The sequence below is a fragment of the Cervus canadensis genome, chromosome 26 (assembly GCF_019320065.1).
Source record: "Cervus canadensis isolate Bull #8, Minnesota chromosome 26, ASM1932006v1, whole genome shotgun sequence".
Taxonomy (NCBI): Eukaryota; Metazoa; Chordata; class Mammalia; order Artiodactyla; family Cervidae; genus Cervus; species Cervus canadensis.
The window spans coordinates 39,858,610-39,880,638 of record NC_057411.1 but is presented as its reverse complement, the minus strand read 5'-3'; the positions used below and the strand labels follow the sequence as shown (position 1 = coordinate 39,880,638).

General features: G+C 44.8%; 1 protein-coding gene across 3 annotated transcripts in view; it reads right to left on the bottom strand.

The window, feature by feature from the left end:
- Positions 1-8,320: 8,320 nt before the first annotated feature.
- The window catches only part of EVC2 (EvC ciliary complex subunit 2), a 153,132-nt gene continuing 139,423 nt past the window's right edge, over positions 8,321-22,029 (bottom strand). For 2 of the 3 annotated variants that reach the window (XM_043447727.1, XM_043447729.1), the window contains exons 20-22: positions 13,791-13,987; positions 11,418-11,519; positions 8,321-9,041 (exon numbers count right to left, since the gene is read on the bottom strand). In XM_043447727.1, coding sequence (XP_043303662.1) covers positions 8,771-9,041; positions 11,418-11,519; positions 13,791-13,987 — 570 coding nt within the window. In that variant the 3' untranslated portion in view covers positions 8,321-8,770. Of the gene's footprint in view, positions 9,042-9,073; positions 9,859-11,417; positions 11,520-13,790; positions 13,988-22,029 lie in introns of those variants that run through there. The other variant, XM_043447728.1, reaches the window with a different exon arrangement.

Genomic DNA, 22,029 nt, shown 5'->3' with positions numbered 1-22,029 from the left:
CCTGGGTTCAGTCCCTGAGTTGGGAAGATCCCTTGGAGAAGAGAATGAAAACCCACTCCAGTATTCTTGCCTGGGAAAATCCCATGGACAGAGGAGCCTGCCCAGGTACAGTCCATGGAGTCACAAAGAATCAGGCACAACTGAGTGACTAACACTTCATACTTCATTGGGAGTTGACTTTCTCTTTTCATCATTTCAACAACCATGAGATGGGTACTATTTCATATCCTTGCTGTACAGATGAATAAAATCAGTAGTATGAAGGTTGAGAAGCTAGTCTAGCATCCCACAGCTCATCAGGGGCAACACAGAGCCTCAAATTTGAGTCTGTCTCATACAATGCTCTTCTTGCTCCAGCTTTATAATGGAGAAACTTAGATGACTGATTTCAGATCTTTTGTCTTTTCTACTGTATGCATTTAATGGTATACATTTTCCCTTACATACTGTTTGTGCTGCATCCATACATTTTTCAAGTTGCATTTTCATTTTCGTTCAACCCAAAGTATTTTAAAAATTTTCCTTGAGACTTCTTTTTGACCCATGTGTTATTTAGAAGTGTGTTTTTCAATACCAAATACTTATGAGGCTTTCCAGCCCTCTCTCTGTTTTTGATTTTTTTTTTAAATTTTTTTATTAGTTGGAGGCTAATTACTTCACAACATTTCAGTGGGTTTTGTCATACATTGATATGAATCAGCCATAGATTTACACTTATTCCCCATCCCGATCCCCCCTCCCATCTCCCTCTCCACCCGATTCCTCTGGGTCTTCCCAGTGCACCAGGCCGGAGCACTTGTCTCATGCATCCCACCTGGGCTGGTGATCTGTTTCACCATAGATAGTATACATGCTGTTCTTTTGAAACATCCCACCCTCACCTTCTCCCACAGAGTTCAAAAGTCTGTTCTGTATTTCTGTGTCTCTTTTTCTGTTTTGCATATAGGGTTATCGTTACCATCTTTCTAAATTCCATATATATGTGTTAGTATGCTGTAATGTTCTTTATCTTTCTGGCTTACTTCACTCTGTATAAGGGGCTAGTATAGTTACACTGTGATATGACAACATACTTTGTATAATTCCTTTTCTTTTGGATTTTTTTCAGTTATGCTTTATGGCCCAGAATGTGGTCTATGTTTGTGAATTTTGCATGTGAACTTGAGAAGGATGTGTATGCAGCTGCTGTTAGATGGAATATTTCTCCTTGTAGTTCTATCACTTTTTGCCTCATGTATTTTGATACTTTATTGTTAGGTGCATACATATTTAGGATTGCTTTATTTTCCTGAACAACCGACCCATTTATTAGTATGTATTATCTTCTTCATCCATGATAATTTCCTTTGTTCTGAAGTCTGATTTGCTTCCTTGTATAACTACAGCCTTTTCTTTTCTTTCTTTCTTTCTTTGATTAGTGCTGACATGCATGGAATATCTGTCTCCATCTTTTTCCTAAAGGAAATCAACTCTGAATATTCACTGGAAGGACTGATGCTGAAGCTGAAGCTCCAATACTCTGGCCACCTGATGAGAAGAGCTGACTCATCGGAAAAGATCCTGATGCTGGGAAAGATTCAGGGCAGGAGGAGAAGAGGATAGCAGAGGAGATGGTTGAATGGCATCTCCAATTCAATGGACATGAGTTTGAGCAAACTCTGGGAGATAGTGGAGGACAGGGAAGCCTGGCGTGCTGCAGGCCATGGGGTCGCAAAGAGTCAGACAGGACCAAGCGACTGAACAACAAAACCAATCCCTTTACACAGAATCTGTCTAAGTCTTGGGTCTTGCTGGGACTCTCTCAGTTGGCCTGTCTCTTCAGATTTCAGGGTGGGAGTTTGTCCTGTGACTTCAGTTCTCTGAGGGGCCCCAGAAAAGACATTGGCTTTCAGTTTTTTCAGCTTTTCTTCCTGTTGGAGAGAGAGAAGTTCTGACTTCTAAGCACTTTACATGTCAGATCTGAATCCAAAAGTTGCCAGAACACTTTTATATCTTCTACTTCTCCCATCACGCTCATATTTTCTCCTTCATTTTGAACATACAGGGAATGTATAATAGCTGATTTAATGTTCTCATATGCTAATACTTTCCTATCTGTCATTTCTAATACAGTTTCAATTGGATGGGTGTTTTGTTTTGTTTTTTCATGTTTATGGACCTTATATTCTTGTTGCTTTGCATGCCTGGTATTTTTAATTGGATGCCAGACACCGGTGACTTTATGCTTATTGGGCACTGGAGTATCTTGCATTCCTTTAAGTGGCTTTGCGCTGTGTTTTGTCATGCTGTTAAGTCACTTGGGATCAGTTTAAATTGTCTGAAGCTCCTTTTCTTCTTTATTTTTTGAATCTTTTTAATGGCTTTATCAAGATAAAATTTACATACCATAAAGCTCATCCACTGAAAGTGTACAGTTCCTTGTGTTTGTAGTATATTTACAGAGTTATGCAATCACAGCTAGAAAATCACATTAGAAAATTCTCACTACCCCAAAATGTACCCAATAGCCACCACCCTCCATACTCCCCATGCTCCTGCCCATCTCTTATGATTCCAGGCAAATATTAATTTACTCTCTGTCTCTATAGATTTGTTGAGACTTGCTTTTAAGCTTTGCTATGATGGGCCCAGAGCAGTTAATTTTTTCCCATTACCAAAGCAAGATCCATCAGAAGACCAGCCGATGCATCACACTCGGGCTAGTGGGAATGGAAAATATTCCCAGTCCTTGGTGAGCTTTGGGAATTGTTTGAAAACTACTTTTTCTGGTGGTTCGTTCTCCCTGCTGACAGTTTCTCCTCATGTACACAGGGCTCAGTATTCAGACAGACTCAAGGGAGCCCTTCCATTGATACTAACTTGCCCTCTCTCTCTTTCTCTCCCTCACTCTATGTCTCCCCTCCACATTCTGCCTTATAAATCCCACTTGCTTCAGCCTCCTTGATTTCCATTCTCTGTCTCCTCACCTCAGGATACTGCTGGGCCCTGGGTTCCCCTCCCTGATCTGCAGCCTTAAAACTCCCTCTGGCATGAAGCTTCCTTCATTTACTTCCCTTCTTTCTAATATCGCAGTCCCATGCGGCCTGTTGCCCAGTGTCTGAAAATAGTTCTCTCCTGTATTTTGTCGAGTTCTCTAGTTGTTGAAGTTGGGAGTTTAAATTCAGTCTGTTACTCCCCCATGGCCAGTAAGCCCTTCCATATTATCTTGAAGCAAATCTCTAACATCACATAAGTTCTTTCATAAATATTTCAGTATGTTTCTCCAAAAGATAAGGAGTCATTTTTAGCCATAACTACAGTTTCTAGCCAATTATTAACTCTAGGGAAAACAAAAAGTTACACAGAAAAAGGAAATGTAATTAAAATTCACTACATGGCTCAACTTCAAATGAAATGCTATTAATAAAAATGCTGACTATTTAGTGAAAATTGTGTTTTAATTACATCAGATAACTGGAGTGGAAGGATGTGTATGTTTACCTGTGTATGTGTGTTTACATGTGTGTGTATCTAGGAGAGCTAAACTCTCATTTGCTATAATAGAAGGTCAATATATATTCTCAATAATACAGCACTGAGAAGTTGCAGTATGTTCTAAGAATATAAAAGTTGATGCCACAAGAAACAGCTAAAGAACTAAAAGTTTCTCCTGGAAAAGAAGAAATTAGAGGTGAGGGGACCATAGGGGGTTGCAAGAGACTGCCATTTAAGCTTAAATAGAAAAAAAATTAGAAAAACAGAAATACTAAAATTTAAACATAAGTCAAGGAAATTAAAAATAGGACAATAAAAGATCAAGAAAATGAGGCTCTTATATAAGTTCTGGTTCTTGAAGAAAATCAGTGAAATTGCTATATATGTAGTTATGTTAATCAATGGACAGAAAAAGAATAAGCTATTATGAATCAGAAATGAAAGTATGGTCATCACAACTATTCTCATGTATATTAAAAGGAAGACAAACAAGTATTTTCCAAAACTTTCTGCTGCATACTTGATAACTTATATGAAATGGACCAGTTTCTGGATAGACACACAGTACCAAAACTCACACAAGAAGTAAAAGACTATCTAAACTGGTTTATATCTATTGAAGTCCTTGAATAAATAATTTCTTGCCTTCCAAAACAGAAGGCACTAGATCCAGATGGACTCACTGGAAACTATTCCATATGATTATTATTATTCAAGGAAGAAGTGATCCAATTCTCCATAATCACTTCTGGATAGTACAAACAGAGGAAACACTTCCTAAATCATTCTGAGATCAGCATTACCTTAATACCAAAACCAGATAAAGCTATTATAAGAAAGGAATAACAAGTTAGGTGGCTTCTTTAGAGCCACATAGTAAATGGCAGATCCAGAATGGAAATCCAGATTCACTTTCTTCTTTGTGTTTCATTACCACTCAATGGCTCCTTGGAAAGTAAAGACTTCCCTTATAGACACAGATAGGAAGGCTATAAGAGGACAATTCATGGAGGTCTTGTAAGTAATGAAAAGTTTTTGGAAGTCTTTTGGAAGTTTTTCGGCAAGGCAGTGACTTAGATATGGCTACCATAGAACAGACTGGTTGCAGCCAACCCAGAAGAGAGGATGCTGGCACCATCTGGGAGAGACAGGAATGGAGGGGAGAGGGAGGGCACAGGTTATACCACTGTGCTAAGGCGGTAGTACAATCAGCAAGATCTGGTCATCATATTTGGGGGACTGAGAAACAAGAAGATGTCTAGGATGACTTGCAGGTTTCTGGCTTGGTCCCATCCACTCAGAGAGGGGACCTCTGTAGTGGAACAGGTTTTCTAGGAAGCCAGTGGGTTCAGGGTTGGACAGGCATCTGTGACAAAAGGGTCTGGAGCCCAAGAAGAAGTCCAGTCTGGAGGTAAATATTTGGAGTCATAAGCTCCAAGCTGTTCCCAAATATCCTGTCAGGTTGGATCTCACTCCCAAATTCCCACAGCAAGGCTTTCATGTGTGTGTGTGCATGCTCAGTCATGTCTGACTCTCTGTGATCCCATGGACTATAGCCCACTAGGCTCCTCTGTCCATGCAATTTGCCAGGCAAGAATACTACAGTGGGTTGCCATTTCCTTCTCCAATGCATGAAAGTGGAAAGTGAAAGTGAAGGCACTCAGTTGTGTCCGACTCTTCAAGACCCCATGGACTGTAGCCCACCAGGCTCCTCCGTCCATGGGATTTTCCAGGCAAGAGGACTGGAGTGGGTTGCCATTGCCTCCACCAGATGTAATCTGCATAGAAGTTAAATAAGCAGGGTGACAATATACAGCCTTAACGTACTCCTTTCTTGATTTGGAACCAGTCTGTTGTTCCATGTCCAGTTCTAACTGTTGCTTCTTGACCTGCATACAGATTTCTCAGGAGGCAGGCCAGGAGGTCTGGTATTCCCATCTCTTGAAGAATTTTCCACGGTTTGTTGTGATCCACACAGTCAAAGGCTTTGGCATAGTCAATAAAACAGATGTTTTTCTGGAACTCTCTTGCTTTTTCAATGATCAGACTTATGTTGGCAATTTGATCTCCAGTTCCTCTGCCTTTTCTAAATCCAGCTTGAACATCTGGAAGTTCACAGTTCACATACTGTTGAAGTCTGGCTCTCATGGCAGCCTCTCATGGATAGCCTTCCATATATTGTGGCAGATGCAGCCCTTCTGGGAGGGTCCCTGTCTTTACCTAGGGTGGAAACAGGAATGAAAGGAAACATAAAAGTCAATTTTGTGAATATGTAAAAATAGAATAAATAAGATGCACTATTGCACACCAACATTTTACTGTATGCTAACATTTTATATGATATGTGATATCTTCACTCTTTGTGACATCCTTACCCTAAGGTAGGTATTAGGACCTCTGCTTTCCAGATAATGGGACTAAGGTTCAGAGTGGTCAAGTGACTTGCTCAAAAGTTATCGAGCCAATATTTAAACCTGATCTACCTGATTTCAGAAGCACAAGCTTTCCCATCATGTCTTCATATTTCTCATGCAGTGAGTTGAGAGAACTTAAACCAATAGTTAGTCTTTCTCTGTCTATTAACATAGGGAGTTATTACTAGGTTCAAATGTTGTACGTTGAACAGTTTGAACACCTCCTGTTGTTGCTAATAGCTTATTCATTCAGCCTTCAGCCCATAATTTTGAGATATTTTTTCAAATCTTTGTGTGCAATCTACTTTCAGTCATGCATAATTCCAGCTGAGTGCTAGAATCAGGAAATTATTAGAAAAGGAAACAGATCACCTTCAAAGAATACAGAAGGACATAGATGTGGCAGGCCTACACCACCACCAAGCGCTTCACAGATTCGGTTTCATCTAATTCTTATAATCTCATTATCCCTTTGTTGATGAAGAAAATGAGGTTCAGAAAGGTCAGGTGACTCACCCAGGACACACAGCTCACAGGCAATAGAGCAAGATCTGAACTGTGTTGGCTTATACCAAAGACCATGCCTTTTCCATTTCACTACCCTGTCTGTGAAACTCACTGCGCTTTCTCTCCTCTCTGCTCACCTGATCTTCTGATAGGAAAACTGACCCCATTCACTTTTCTCTCCTGCATTTTAACTGCTTACTTGTGCATATCCACTAAAGCAGTGATGTGGTCAACTGGCAGCCACTATAAGGGTCCACAGAGTTCCCTGGAAGAAGCGTCACCCCCAGTAAATGTCCCTGATCACCATGCTGCATGGTGCCCATGGGAAAACTGCAAATAAGACTTGACTTTCAGGGGGTCTCCCCAGTGATCCAGTGGCTAAGACTCTGCACTCCCAAAGCAGGGGACCCTGGTTCAATCCTTGGTCAGGGCACTAGAGCCCACGTGCTGCAAGTAACTGTTTGCATGCTGCAAGGAAGATCCTGCCTGCTGCAACTAAGACCTGCTGAAGCTAAATAAATAAATATTTGGCCAAACACTTGGCCTTTAGGTTGCCAAAGGCAATGCAGAGTCTCCAGGCAGGTAAGGTCTGAAAGTTAGGAGACTTGGGTTCAAAGTGAGGATTCCTCCTTTACAGGTGGTGTGATTGCCAGAAGCTTAAATGTTCTGACTCTCAGCTTTCCTGGGTGTAAAATGGGAGTAGTTATCCCTACCTGCTGGGTATCATCAAGGATTAATAAGTGGATTCAAGTTGCTGGAAGGGTCTATTCATAGAAGCGATTCTCTTGTAAAAGATGCTTCATCATTGGGATCCCTTTTCTTCCTCTTGCTGGTGACACGACTCCCTGCCCGATCATTTCCCACCGTCAGGAAAGACCCCTGGTAACTGTAGACCTAATACGATTCTAACTGTATTCTTTGCCTGGTTCTCAGAAATGCTCATCCAACCACCACTGTGAGGATGGAGAGCTTCAGGAAAGCACGTTGTGAAAGACAAGGACCTGTGTGCAGTCAGCTTGCTGGCAGACACGCGAGGGCAAGCATGTGTCCATTTACCGAGTCCAGGAGAAGGGACGAGAGTTTGGGGCCGTAAAATCTTCAGTGAGTCCTGACTTAGTTACTTATTGGCTTTATGACCTCAAGCCTCTGGGTTTCCTGATTTGAGTTGGAGATGGTGCAGCCCAGTGGCTGGCACCTCTTCAGGCACCTGGAATGATGAAGGGCAAATCTCCATCGAACATCACAATATAGGGCCAAAACCCAAGAAGGGACTAAACATAAATGGTTCCTACAGAAAGCAACAAACGAACTTATGGTTGTAGCAGGGAAGGACAAGGGGAAGGGACAGTTAGGAAGTTTGGGATCGACATGCACACACGGCTATATTTAAGATGGATACCCAACAAGGACCTACTGTGTAGCCCAGGGAACTCTGCTCAATGTCATGTGACAGCCTGGATGGGAGCGGAGTTTGGGGGAGAATGGATACACGTACAGGTATGGCTGAGTCCCTTTGCTGTCCATCTGAAACCATCACAACATTGTAAATTGGCTATTTGTTGTTGAGTTGATAAGTCATGTCCAACTCATTTGTGACCGCACAGACTGTAGCCCACCAGACTCCCCTGTCCATGGGATTTTCCAGGCAAGAATACTGGGGTGGATTGCCATGTCTTTCTTCATAGTTGGCTATGCACGTATGCTAAGTCGCTTCAGTTGTGTCTGATTTTTTGCAACCCCATGGACAGTATGTATCTCACAAGGCTCCTCTGTCCATGGAATTCTCCAGGCAAGAATACTGGAGTGGGTTGCCATGCCTTCCTATACTCCAATACAAAATAAAAAGTTAAAAAAAATAAAACAAACATCAAAAATAAGTAAATAAATGGTTCCTACAGATAGCAAAAATGAATCTCCCTTGAGAGTAGCTTTATCTAAAATGCATTTATTAATCAAAAGTTCCCTTGATAAAGATAGAATATGTAACAAACACAATGCAAGAACTGAGAGCCTTGCCTTTTGACACACAGCCCACAATTCAGTCAGGTGTTTCGGGGATGTGAACTGGGGGTTGGGAGGGGTCTCCCCCAGATCCTCAGTGAGCTGGGACTGAAAGCAGTGAGGGTTCATGGGGTGGTCCCCTGTCTCTTCATGTCCCCTGTGATGCTAAAGGGAACGGGCCATCTGGGAATTCACGGGACCAGACTGAACTGAGTCCTCGAAAGTCATGGTGGGAGAGGGGGAGGGTTAGAGATGTGTCAGTCTTCTTCATGTACAATCGATACCTGCGAGTTGTACATAATAAACAGACACACGCAGATGGGCAGGAGAAAACAAATCTTTGTGTCTTCAGACTCTAGAAACTTTCCTTTCGGCTAGTTCATGCCCAAGGCCCATGCAGCCTTCTTGGAGTTCAGAAAGTTCTTCTTCTTCTTCCTGGGAGGAACATGCAGTGAGATCTCGGGCTCCTTTGGATTTCTGAAGATAAAGAGCTTTTCACCCGTGTTTAATAGATCAACAGCTTCTGCCCCTACAATGGACACCGGGGTCAGTTCGTCAATGGACTCCAGGGACAGGTGTGGCCAACTTCCTTTTCCAGAGAATATCACTCTTTCTCTGAAAGGGGGACGCGTCTTCTTTAATATGCTAAAGAGAGAACAGAAAATCAGACTGGACATTTTTTTGGCAACTGACTCTCCTGAGTGTGCCGACAGAGTTCTCCAGGAAACCCCCCTCTTGGTCCCTGGGTCCCCAGTCAAGTGTCACTTTAAAGGGTTTTCTCTGGGGTTGCCAGGGTGGCCCCTGAGATTAGCTGAAGCCCACGGCAGGGGCGGCTGCAGACGGCTCACTCTGACTCATAACTGTTCACTTCTCCAGTTTGGTGAGCCTGCTGTCAGCTTGGGATCAGCCAGGGTGGGGGTGTTTCACACCATGGAAACTGACAGATGCTACAAGTCAGAGCTTCCCCGTCTCCCCCCAGACAATTGGGATACATTGTCCAGGATGCCACTGCCTGTAGGCCTCACACTAAATGCAGGCTGGTAACATCTGAGTGTAAGGCAACAGTTAGAAGTTAGGTAAAATGTGTCTGAAGTAGAACAGAGTGACACACTGGGGGAGTATCTATAAAAGGATTGCTGGAATCCTGCCGGTGAGCGGTCCCTTCCCTCAGTCCCAGCTGCCCTTGAAAGTGGCTCTGACTCCCTCCGAGAGCCCTATACGACCTGAAAGCCACAGGGTCCTTTGCCCAAGCAGAGCAGGACAAGGTCGTGTCACTGCGGGCTGACATACTGACTGGTAGGCTCATGGGCCCTTCCTGAAGAGACGTGGCTTTGAGGCTCCAACCCCGTCACCGTGAACGCCTGCCCTGGCAGCTGTGTCATCTGAGCAAGGATTCAAAGACAGCTCCACCAGCTCCCTCTGGCTCACAGTCTCTGCTCCTCCCACCATCCGTCCACAGCGCCTTGAGGCAGAGAAAAGGCAGGTATGGTGGTCCAGCACCATGGGCCCAGGGTCCTCCTGATCTGTACTCGCCCACTGACATCACTGCAGCCCAGGAATGCCTTTGCTCTCCCAACCTCATCCTACTCTAGGACCCTGACTTCCAGTCCTTAGTGGAGCGCTTTCCCTTTATATGGCCTGAATTTAATTTTCTTGGTTTGGGCTCAATACCCTGATCTAATTCCTCTGGGACTAAATTCTGATATCCAGCCCTTTATCAACGGCTCTGAGACTTTTATCATGGACTCTTTGGGAGGCTTGGTCCCTGCAGCTTCACCCTGAGAACTTCTGGAAGGTGCAGGACTCGGCCACGTCCCGTGGGCATCACTGTTTCCACAGTACATTTTGGTTATCACTTTTTAACCTGTTACTTTCAAACGGGTTAACATAACTCTCGTCACTCATGTTACTCTTTTACCAAATTTCTAGTGGGAAACACACGAGTTCCTGCGTCTGTTGTCTGCAGCAATCTAAAACCACCCTGCCTCCAATTTCCCTCTGCCCTCCAGGTGTGCCGTCACCGCAGCTCAAAGAGAAAGGTACTCAACAGAGTGAAAAGAGCAGTGGCCTGGAAGCTCAGGGAAACAGAGGGGTTGGTTCAGTGCCCCCAAATCCCACGGCCACTTTTCATCAGTGGGGGTCTTTCTCTTCTTCTGACCTCCCCGAGCTGGTAAACGGGACCATGGTATTTCTCCCACTTTCCGGAAGCGGGGAGGCTCAGTGCAACAAGATGGGAAAGGACTTCGTAAACTATAAAATCTAAGCCTTTGTAAGGAATAATTCTCCTAATGAGGTTCCATTTAAAAAGAGCCATTAGTTAAAATAAGTACTGCAATTAAAATGCTAATAAATGATAGAACATTCTCCCACTGATAGCAGGCAGCTTATCTTCAGCTCCTAGACTAAGCTCACTTTGCTTTAAAAAAAAAAAATTGAAGGATAGTTTATTTACAATATTGTGTTTATTTCAAGTGTAAAGCAAAGTGATTCAGTTTTGTATATGTATTGTTTTTCAGATTCTTTTCCATTATAGGTTATTACAAGATATTGACTATAGTTCCCTGAGCTATACAGTAAATCCTTGTTGCTTATCTATTTTATATATAGTAGTCTGTATCTGTTAATCCCATATTCCTAATTTATCCCTCCCCGCCTCTTTCTACTTTGGTTCCATAAGCTTGTTTTCTAAGGCTGTGAATCTATTTCTGTTATACAAGTAAGTTCATTTGTATTATTTTTTTTAAAACTCCACATATAAGTGCTATCATTTGATATTTGTCTTTCTGTCTGATTTACTTCACTTTAAACTAAGCCCATTTTGGTAGTATGGCTCTGTGTTCATGCTCTCCCTTGAAAGAAACATAAACTAAGCCCACTTCAAATAAAGACTGTTGTCTTGAGGGAAGGAGTGTGGTGTGTCCGCAGTAACACACTTCGCGGTCGCCTCCCCCACCCCTTCCCGGCTCATGGGCACCCTGGCTGACAACCTCTGCAGCCCACCTGAACAGATCCCCTCATTACCTCTCCTTCCTCTTCTGGGCCCAGAGCATCTTCTCTAATCCTCTGTTTATCAGTTCTCCTCGAAGTTTGCTCTCTAAGGCTTGCCACCAGCCCTGGTGTTTCCTGAAGGCAAGAAGGGACATTCTTATATTTTCAAAAAGAACAGAACCTTCAAGTGATGCATAATCCTAAAAAGACCTCTGGGAACTCCTTCCTTCAGTATGACCTTTGTTTGGCTGACAGGAAAAACCCCAAGAGTAGTCACATTTGCTAGCTCACTCACTCTGTGAACACTGTTCAAGCATCTCGCTGGCCAAGTCAAGACACAATCTCTGCCCCAAAGGGTCCCCAGTCCAGGGGTCACAGACAGGTAGCACGTGACATCGGTCAGATAGAGGGAGGCTGCTGAGATGTGGGGACACTTGAGCTGAGTCTGAGCATCCCAGCAGTTGAATGCATGGAAGATTCTGGAAGCAAAGAGCTCTCTGCACTGGCTTGTGTGTGGTCCATCTCCCCCAGAGTGGACGTTCCGGGCGGCAGGACTGTCCCTTACTCTCCCACCTACACCTGTGCCTAAGACAGTGGACATACTAGGAGCTCATACATGTTTTATAAATACATGAATAAGAAGATTAACAGGGTAAAATGGAAGCTTAGAAGGTGGGTAAGGCAGGGAGCCTGAGTGCCACGTGATTCTCACCTGAAGAAGGGGCAGTGAACAGAACAGGGGGAGTGAGATGTCCACGGGCTTGGGTTCAAGTCAAGTCACTACAGGATCGAGTGTCCACTGGTGCCTGGCTCTGGCCCAGTTCATACTCTGCCTCTGCTGGTTCACACTGCGCAGTTATGGGGCGGTGGGGGGTGGGGTGGGGGTGGGTGCTGAGAGGGGCCGCGGGGAGGGCAGAGCGGGGAGTGGTGAAGAACCCTCACCCACGCTGGGCCAGGCTGTGACCATTCAGGGTCCTGCTCCAGGGTTACCACCAGTACCTGCCGTTTGTGTGTTGATTGCACTAGAGAAAGCAGGCTGAAACAGGAAACTCTCTGACCACGCCCACACCAGCACTGACCACGCCCACACCCAGCCTTGACCACGCCCACACCAGCCCTGACCACGCCCACACCCCCAGTCCCATCACCACACTCACATCCAGCCCCTGGCCCCTGTGCTGGGTCCCTCCAGCTCTAGGAATGCTTGCTCTTCCCAGCCCCTGCAGACTCCCTCCCCTCCCCTACAGCTGTTCTCACACTCCCATCCTTCCTTGCACCCCAACCCTACTCTTAGCCCTCTGCTGCACATCTTGCCTTTGTGAGTCAGGGACGCCTTTACAAGTCAGGGAAAATAACTTGCATACACACGTGTCCACACAGTCATGCCATTTCCACAGACTCACGGGCGTCAAGACGCCCTTCACTAGCCTCCTGTGGATCCTGGTTGAGGACTGGGCTTTGCTGCCTGGCCTTCAGCACTTTCCGGGTTGGTCATGGCTTTCCTTGCAGCCTCACCCCTAACAAATTCTGCTCTCAAGTGGCACCGCTGACTGCCCTATACTCACCTTATCCAAGGTCCCCCTTCATGCCTTTCCTTAATAAAGACCCTAACTGACAAACTGCACACCTGTAACTTGACCCTAAAGTATCTATGCAGCCTTATCCATAATTGAGGAAAAATGAACCCAGACTAAATGTTCAGCGATAGAGTAACAATTACATACACTATGCTACACACCTCAGTAGAATAATAAGCAGCTATGAAAAATAACATCTATGGAGATGTTTCTATAACTGGGAAAAGCATGAATCTTAAATTGTTAATAAAAATAGCAGAAAGAGTCGAAATAGATATTTAGGAAGACGTTTGCACGTGGACAAGAGCTGAAAGGTAATAAGTAAATTTGCCTCTGCTATAAGGTTCTGAAAAGCAGGAGGTAAGGCTGTATATACTGGGATTCCTATACATGTGTGCTCAAGCGCACACGCACACACACACATACCGCACACACTAATACAAGCCAGCAGACAAACCCATTCTGGAGAAAGAATTGTAACAAAATGCTAATAGCCGGTTTCTCCAGTTGATAGAACCATGGTGTTTCTTTGCCTTTTTCCCTTATGCATTTACTTGTGTATATGGCATATTTATAGCCCAAGGGAAATTACTGTCTTAAGATCCTATTGGGAAGTGAACTGGTGATGAAAAGAGAAGCTGTGGACAAAACCCTTGGGCTGGCCACGACTTTCAGGATTCATGATGACACCCCTGGATGCTGTCTGCTCCTTGAATGAGGACGTTCCCCTGGGAAGGCGTGTGCTTGTGTCCCACGGTCCGGCTCACCACCCCCATCCGTTCTTTCTACTGGGACCTCATTTTCCAAGGGCAGCTGACCCTGCACTCACCCTCTCCTGCCCAGATCAGCCTGCACTCCACCGCCATCGTTCTCCACCGCATGGTCTTGATGCTTCTGGCCCACGGAGTCCAGCACGGCCAGCAGCTCAGCCTGTGAGGCTGCGGGCAGAGCCACGGTCAGAAGCCGGCGCAGCGTGCCCCCCGGCAGCATCGTCAGCTTTGACAGGTACGACGCCAGTCTCAGCTCCTGGAGGAGTGAATGCAGGGACTCAGAGCCTCACGGCTCCCACCTTGATGAACAGCAGGGTTGACTGGATCGCAGTCTTAGGACTTTTTGTCCCAGGGAGATAAATATTTTAGTAGCTCAGTCTTGAAAACATGTCCCCAAATTTACAAAGCTGTCAAGAAAATCTATGGTCAGTAGCCTTGGCTCCCTATGACATTCCCTAAGCCTTCATCCATCCCTTCCAGCTACCCTCCTGGATAGAGTGTAACTCACTCATCATAGTTACAGCCCTGGCCTGCAGCCAGGCCAATTAATAATTTCTCCTCCTACTCATTTTCCGTGAAGCAACAGGGCTCAGAGGGAACAGCACAGGCTCTGGAAACAACTGAAAGGGCCCTAAAGCAGCGGATGGTTAAAGAAACTGTGCTATGGCCATGCCACGGGATACCAGTCTCCAGTGAAAGAACCAGATGGATCCCTAGGGCTTTCCACTGCCTGGAAAGAGCCAGGGTCCACGCTCACATCCTGTATGATTCCAAGTGAATAACCAGAGTTGACAGAACGTAGGGATGGAGAACAGAGCAGAAGTGGCCAGGAGTTAGGGATGTGGTGTGCTGCATGCTAAGTCACTTCAGTTGTGTCTGACTCTTTGTGACCCCATGGACTGTAGCCCGCCAGGCTCCTCTGCCCATGGAATTCTCCAGGCAAGAATAATGGAGTGGGTTGCCATTTCCTCCTCCAGGGGATCTTCCCAACCTAGAGATCAAACCTGCATCTTTTATGTCTCCTGCATTGGCAGGCAGGTTCTTTACCACGAGCGCCACCTGGGAAGCCCGAGGGGTACAGGGAGGAGTGGATAAACTATAAAGGGGTAACACAAACAAATCTTGTGGCAGCCGAACAGTTCTACATCTTAATTGTGGTGTCATACTAAACTACAGGTGATAAGTTATACAGATACATGTGATAAGATACACAGAAGTAAACATGCATTTTATATCCATGTCAACTTCCTGGTTTTGATATCGTACTAGGATCCTGTAAGATGAAATCACTGGGTGACACAGTGAAACACGGAACCAGGTGCTGGAAATCTCCACACTACTTTTGCAACTTCTTGTGAATCTAAAAGTATTTCCCCAAAAAATGCTAGAAAAAAAGAAAGCATGCAGGTAGCTCTACACTTCCCAAAATGTGTAGCTTCCAGCCCCACTGCACAGAACTGTGTGTCCTTGGGAAGTGCCTTTCTCTCTGAACCTTGGCTTCGTCATCTGCACAAGGGATTATTAGCATTTTGGAGGTCAAAGGTTTTGTGAAGACAAGACGAGCTGTGATGGGTAAAACTTGTCTGTGCTAAGAAGGCAAACTACATCTCCTAGTAACAGGGTGGGCATGCTTGGCCACCTAGTCAACCAGAGACCTTCCCTGGGTTCTTACATAGCAAACCCAGGAGAGAAAAGCCCTTTATACAGCAAAGTCAGGGCCACTGGATGCGGAGAGGCCATTAGCTCAGGGCTGTCAGCTGCCATGTCCCTTCTTGTGTGGAAGAAGCTAATTAGTGGACACAAAGAAATGGAAGAGAGGTGGAGAATGGGAGAGACCCACAGAATGTCCTTTGACTTTTGAACCCCCAGAGCTCAGCCCTGATTTTATGGGGGACAGTCAGGGTATGGATATATTTCCTTTATACTCAAACTAGTTTGAAATGAATTTCTGTTGTTCAGGTGCAAAGTTGTATCTGACTCTTTGTGACTCCATGGACTGCAGCAAGCCAGGCTTCCCTGTCCTTCACCATCTCCTGGAGTTTGCACAAATTCATGTCCAATGAGTCAGTGATGCTGTCTAACCATCTCATCCTCTGCCGCTTCTTATCTTCATCTAAAAAGAACTCTGATTCACAAGACATCTAAGTGCACTGCTTGACAAATCATGGTCCTTCAGTAAGTTGCTGATGGTTGTTGCTGTTATTATTGTATTTGTATGTATTTCCTATTGTGGCTGTAACAAATCAGCCCAAACTCAGTGCTTAAAACAACACACATTTGTTCTCTTATGGTTCTGGAGACCAGAAGTCTGAAATCAGTGTCATTGGGCCAAAGTCAATGTCAGCTGGGCTGGCTCCTTCTGGAGGCTCCAGGGGAGAATCCTTTGCCTGGCCTCTTCCAGCATCAAGGCCTGCCTGCATTCTTTGGCTTATGGCCCCTTCCTTCATCTTCAAAGTGCATCCTCCAATCCCTGCTTCTGTCTTCACTTTCTCTTCAGGCTGTGAGTCCTGCTTCCTTCTTGTAAGGACACTTCTCATTATATTTAGGACCCACTGGGATTATCGAGGACAATGCCCCCATCTGTAAATCCTTAATCACATCTGCAAAGTCCTTGTTGTTCAGTTGCTCAGTCATGTCTGACTCTTTGTGACCCCATGGACTGCAGCACTCCAGGCTTCCCTGTCCATCATCATCTCCCAGAGCTTGCTCAAACTCATGTCCATTGAGTCAGTGATGCCATCCAACCATCTCATCCTCTGTCATCCCCTTCTCCTCCTGCCCTCTATCTTTCCCAGTATCAGGGTCTTTTCTAATGAGTTGGCTCCTCTCATCAGGTGGCCAAAGTATTGGAGTTTTCAGCTTCAGCATCAATCCTGCCAATGACTGATTTCCTTTAGGATTGACTGGTTGGATCTTCTTACAGTTTAAGGGACTCTCAAGAGTCTTCTCCAACACCACAGTTCAAAAGTATCAATTCTTCAGCACTCAGCCTTCTCTATGGTCCAATTCTCACATCCACACATGACTACTGGAAAAACCATCACTTTGACTATACAGACCTTTGACTATATGGTAAAGTAATGTCTCTGCTTTATAATATGCTGTATAGGTTGGTCATAGCTTTTCTTCCAAGAAGCAAGCTGGGGGAAGAGCTATGACATGGCTGCAGTCACCATCTGCAGTGATTTTGGAGCCCAAGAAAATAAAGTCTCTCATTATTTCCGTTGTTTCCCCATCTATTTGCCATGAAGTGATGGCCCTGGATGCCATGATCTTCATTTTTTGAATATTGAGTTTTAAGCCAGCTTTTTCACTCTCCTCTTTTACCTTCATCAAGAGTCTCTTTAGATCCTCTTCACTTTCTGCCATAAGGGTGGTGTCATCTGCATATCTGAGGTGACTGATATTTCTCCTGGAAATCTTGTGCTTCATCTAGCCCTGCATTTCACATGAAATGTACTCTGCATGTAAGTTAAATAAGCAGGGTGACAATATATAGCCTTGATGTACTGCAAAGTCTCTTTTGTCATAAAAAGTCATATTCATAGGTTCTGGGAATTAGGACTTAAGACATGTTTGGTGGGTCACTATGCCAGATTATTAGTACATTTATTCATTCAACCAACACTGTGATGGAATCCTACTGGGTGCCAGACCATGTTTCAGGCACTGGAGACCAAGCAGTAAGTAACACAAAGTCTCTGCCTTCACAAGACTCATAGTCTGGTTAAAGAGGCAGATGGTAAGTCTACAAACATTGTATCAGGTAGTGGTACCTAGGTGCCAGGATGGAAAACAAAGCAGAATAAAGAAGCAGAGGGTGATGGGTGGGGTGAATGATGTTTACGATGGGTGTCGGGGGAGACCTCTAGGTGAGCACGTTTGATGGAGAGCAAAGGAGGCCAGTTATACTGGCATGGGCCGTGTGAGAAGCAGAGTGTGAGGAGATCCAGTGGGATGGGTAGCAGGGGGCCAGCTCATAAGGGCCTTTTCACTGTAGTGAGGATTTGGCTGGTCTTTATGGGAAAATGAGAAGTCATTGCAGGAATTTAAGCAGTGGGAATGGCATGAGCTGATTTTCATTTTTTAAAGATTACTTTGGATGACACACAGACCATGAACCACCTGCAACAAGAGGAGAAGCAGAGGGGAGGTATCTCAGGAGAGAGATGCTGGCCGGGTGAACCAGAGTGGTGGACGGGAGGTGGTGAGAAGTGGTGGGACATGGGAGACACCGTGATAGTGGAGCCAACAAGCTCACTGAAAGATGAGGATGGAGGATGACTCCACCATCTTTCACTTGGGCTGCTCAGTAAATTGTAGTCAGGGAGTCGCTCCAGGGCTGGGAGAGAACCAGGTGTCCACAGTATTAGAAGCCAAGGAGGGAACATACTGAAGAAAAGGGCTGTGGACCTAGTGCTATAGCGAGGTCAAGGAAGACAAAGACAGGGACTTGACCATGGTGTTTGGAAACATGGGACTGCCAATGGCCTTGACCAACACTTTCAGTGCAATAATTGGAAAAGTTGTTATTATTAATACCAAGCCTCCTTCCTTATGACCCATGTGCTTCCTTCTGCCTAGAATACATTCTTCCCCAAACTGCTTCTTTGTCTGGTTCTCTTCTTTTGGTTTCTACACCAATATTGGCTTTTCTGGGCTTCCCTGGTGGCTCAGATGGTAAAGAGTCTGCCTGGGATGCAGGAGACCTGGGTTCAGTTCCTGGATTGGGAAGATCATCTGGAGGAGGGCATGGCGACCCGCTCCAGTATTCTTGCCTAGAGAATTCCATGAACAGAGGAGTCTAGTGGGCTATAGTCCATGGAGTCACAGTCAGACATGACTGAGCAACTAACACACACACAGAGGCTTTTCTAGAAGCCTTTCCTGACCCCATATTATGGGACAGATGCCTCTCCCCTGCTTTCTCTTTGGTTTTAATCAACTCAATAATTCTTGTGTCAAATTCAACTGTCCAATTTCTCACACATCTCTCCAGTGAGGTTTAGGATGGCATCAGTATCACATCTCTATCTCCAGCATTTAACCTGTTTCCTGGCACAGAGAAAGACATCAACAGATGTGTGTTGAATAAATGAAGGATAAACCTTGACTTCATCAACACTATGCAGACTCACCTCTTCTTGAGGCAGAAGACTCCCGGATCCCACTGGGACCCCACTGGTGAATGTGGGGACGCACCAGCACACTTCCATGGCCCTTCTAGCTCTGAAATTTCCTTTTTTTTTTCATCTTTATTTATTTTTTTTAAATTAATTAATTAATTTATTTTTTCAGTGGGTTTTGTCATACATTGACATGAATCAGCAATAGATTTACACGTATTCCCCATCCTGATCCCCCCTCCCACCTCCCTCTCCATGAAATTTCCTGATTAATAATCCTCAATACAGGTCAATTAATTGGGTCAAGTCTTCCTGAAGGTGGTGACAGCAAAAGCATCTGTGTAGGCCACATCACTTTAACCATCTGGAGCCACTTTTATAAACTGAAATGAACTGCAATGTGGGGACCAGCTGTCCATGCAGAAGACAGCAGCAGAAAGACCAGGCTTGCCAGCAGCCCCTGCTTATCCCTCTTTCCTGTTCTGCCTAACCAACACTGGACTTGGCATGGATTTCCATTGTTTGGTTTTTCCTTGTCTTGATTTTTAAGAAATACTGCTAATTTTAAGGAATTCAAATAATACAAAAAAGCACAAAAATGCTGTTAATTATTCCAAGTGCCACTATCCAGAAATAATTATCAGTAGCATTAGGCAAAGCACACTCTAGGAATCTTTCTAGGCATGCATGTAAATAGATGAATGGATGGATGGATGGGTTATACGGATGGATAGATGGATGAATGGATAAATGGATTATGGACAGTGGATGGATAGATGATGAGTGGACAAATGGACAGATGAACAGATGGATGGGTGCAGAGGTGGCTGGTGGATGGATGGAAAGACAGAGGTAGATTGATGGATGAATGAATAGATGGATGGATGGGTAGACAAAGCAATAGATGAATGGAGAGACAAACAGATTGAGTGATGGACAGATGGATGGATGGATGGGCATAGCTATAAAAAAGAGATCATAATCCACATAAAATAATATATATTCTATGCATCTATTTTGTTGCTTTCCAGCTCTCTCCACTAGAATACCAGTTCCTGAGAGCCTGGGCTTCATCTATTTACTTTACTGCTAAAGTCCCAGGGCCTAGGATGGTACTTGCCACTTACTAGGAGCACAGTCAATATTTATTCAAGAAAAAAGCCTCTTCAGAAGATGTTAAGCTGACCCTAAGTCATCCTTTATGTGGTTAAAAAAGAATTCCACTCTACTGTCTACAAGTCATGCTGGAGTCTTGAGGGAGTAAAGGAGATAATTTCAGTGAGGACCACAGGTGGGGTCCCAACCTCTTCCCACAGCACAGGGAAACTTTCTGCCTTGCTGAGTTAGTACCATTCATTTTAAAATGAGCTCCCCCTTCCCATTTTATTCAAGAAACAATTAGGAAATATTTTGCTTCAAAAGGAATGGTACAGTGGCATGAAATGAGTAGCACCTTTAAAGGAAGAGAAACTGATTTAAAACCAGCTCCAGCACTGACTGGCTGTGGGATCTTGGCTAAGTCACATCACCTCTCTGACCCTCAGTTTCTTCATCTGTCCAGTGATGATCTTCTCCATGCCTCTCCTCAACACTGGGCTGATATCCACTGCTGTTGGTATCACTGCCATCACAGAAGGAGTGATGGATTTGCAGCAGTGCCTGGGGGAGGCTCTTCCCACTGCCAGGGCCCCCAGAGCAACAGTGAGCATTAACTGGGATGAAGTGTGATGTGTCTAGCACAGATCAGGCATTTGAGTGTTATTTTGATGTTGTCATAAATATGCAAAGGAGGAGGAGTTGGCAAAGTTGCATAAATATGAAAACATGGGTGCTCATGTGGAAATGATCCTTCATGCAAATTTTGTAATTCAAACTATGCTGTCCCCAAGGCAGTGTAATAAGCAGGAAATAAAACAAAAGACACATATAGGAGGGGGAGGGTTGGGGAGAGAAAGGGAGAGAAAGACAGAGATTGCAGGGGAAAGAAGAAAAAGAAGGAGACGAAGGAAGAGGAGGAGGAGGGGGAGGAGTAATTAGAAGAAGTAGGAGAAAGAATGGGCTTGGGACTGGGTTTCCCTGGTTATTCTCTTGCCTGGTACAAAGAAGAAACAGGCAAAATACAGGACTCCTCTACATAGGGACTGATGGTTAATTTTATAGGCCAACTTGTCTGGGCCACAGTGCCAAGATTTATATGGACAAACATAATTTTGGATATATCTGTGGAGTAGCTTTTGAATGAGATTAACACTTGAGTCAGTGGACTTAAAGCAGATTGCCCTCCACAGTGTGGGTGGGCTCCATCTAATCAGGTGAAGGCCTGAATAGAACAAAGACTGACTGCTGGGCCAGGGGGAATTCTGCCAATAGTGGGCCTTTGAACTTGAACTGCGAGACTGGCTCTTCCCCGGTCTCCAGCCTGCTGTTCTACATTGCTAGCCTGTTTGGACTTGCCAGTCTCCACAATCACTATGCTAATTCTTTAAAGTAAACCTCTTTCTCCCTCTCTTCCCAAGTCTTTGTGCTTCTGTTTCTCTGGAAGACCCTCACTAATACACAAGGGCTGGAAAGAGAAATGAAGTTGAGTAGATATTGCTGGGGGATTCTACAAGGCACAGGATTGGGAGGGTCAGTGCAGAGAAAAGTCACCCTCCTAAATGATTCCTGCTGCTCAAGGCTTCCATCCCAGCAGCATTTTACTCCTGGCAGAGCCAGTTCTTTAGCCTTGCCAACAGGTCACAGTTTAAAAGTTTAAACAGTTTAAAAGAGGCAACAAATTAGGGATGAACCTGGATGATATTCTACATGGGACAGTTTGGCCATCTGTCAAGTCTCTTAGTAACAAAGAAAATGGGGAATCACAGTGAGCATGGGAGATGGCTCAGTTCCCACAGAGACCCAGGCCAGGAGCAGCACGTGCTCTGCAGGGCAATAGAGCAGGAAGAGCACATCCCGTGTAAGTCACCAACCCCAGGCTGAGTCCTGAGATTCAAGGAGGATGGTGAGCCCTGGAACCCTAAGCCACCCATTTGTACCTTGGTTCCTCTATTTGCAAAATAGAGAAGATAGTCCCTGATTCCCAGCTTTCTGCAGGGATTAAATGAATAACTGATATGAGTGCCTAGGATGATACTCAATGCACAACAGGTGTTCTGGAAACTTCCACTTCCTC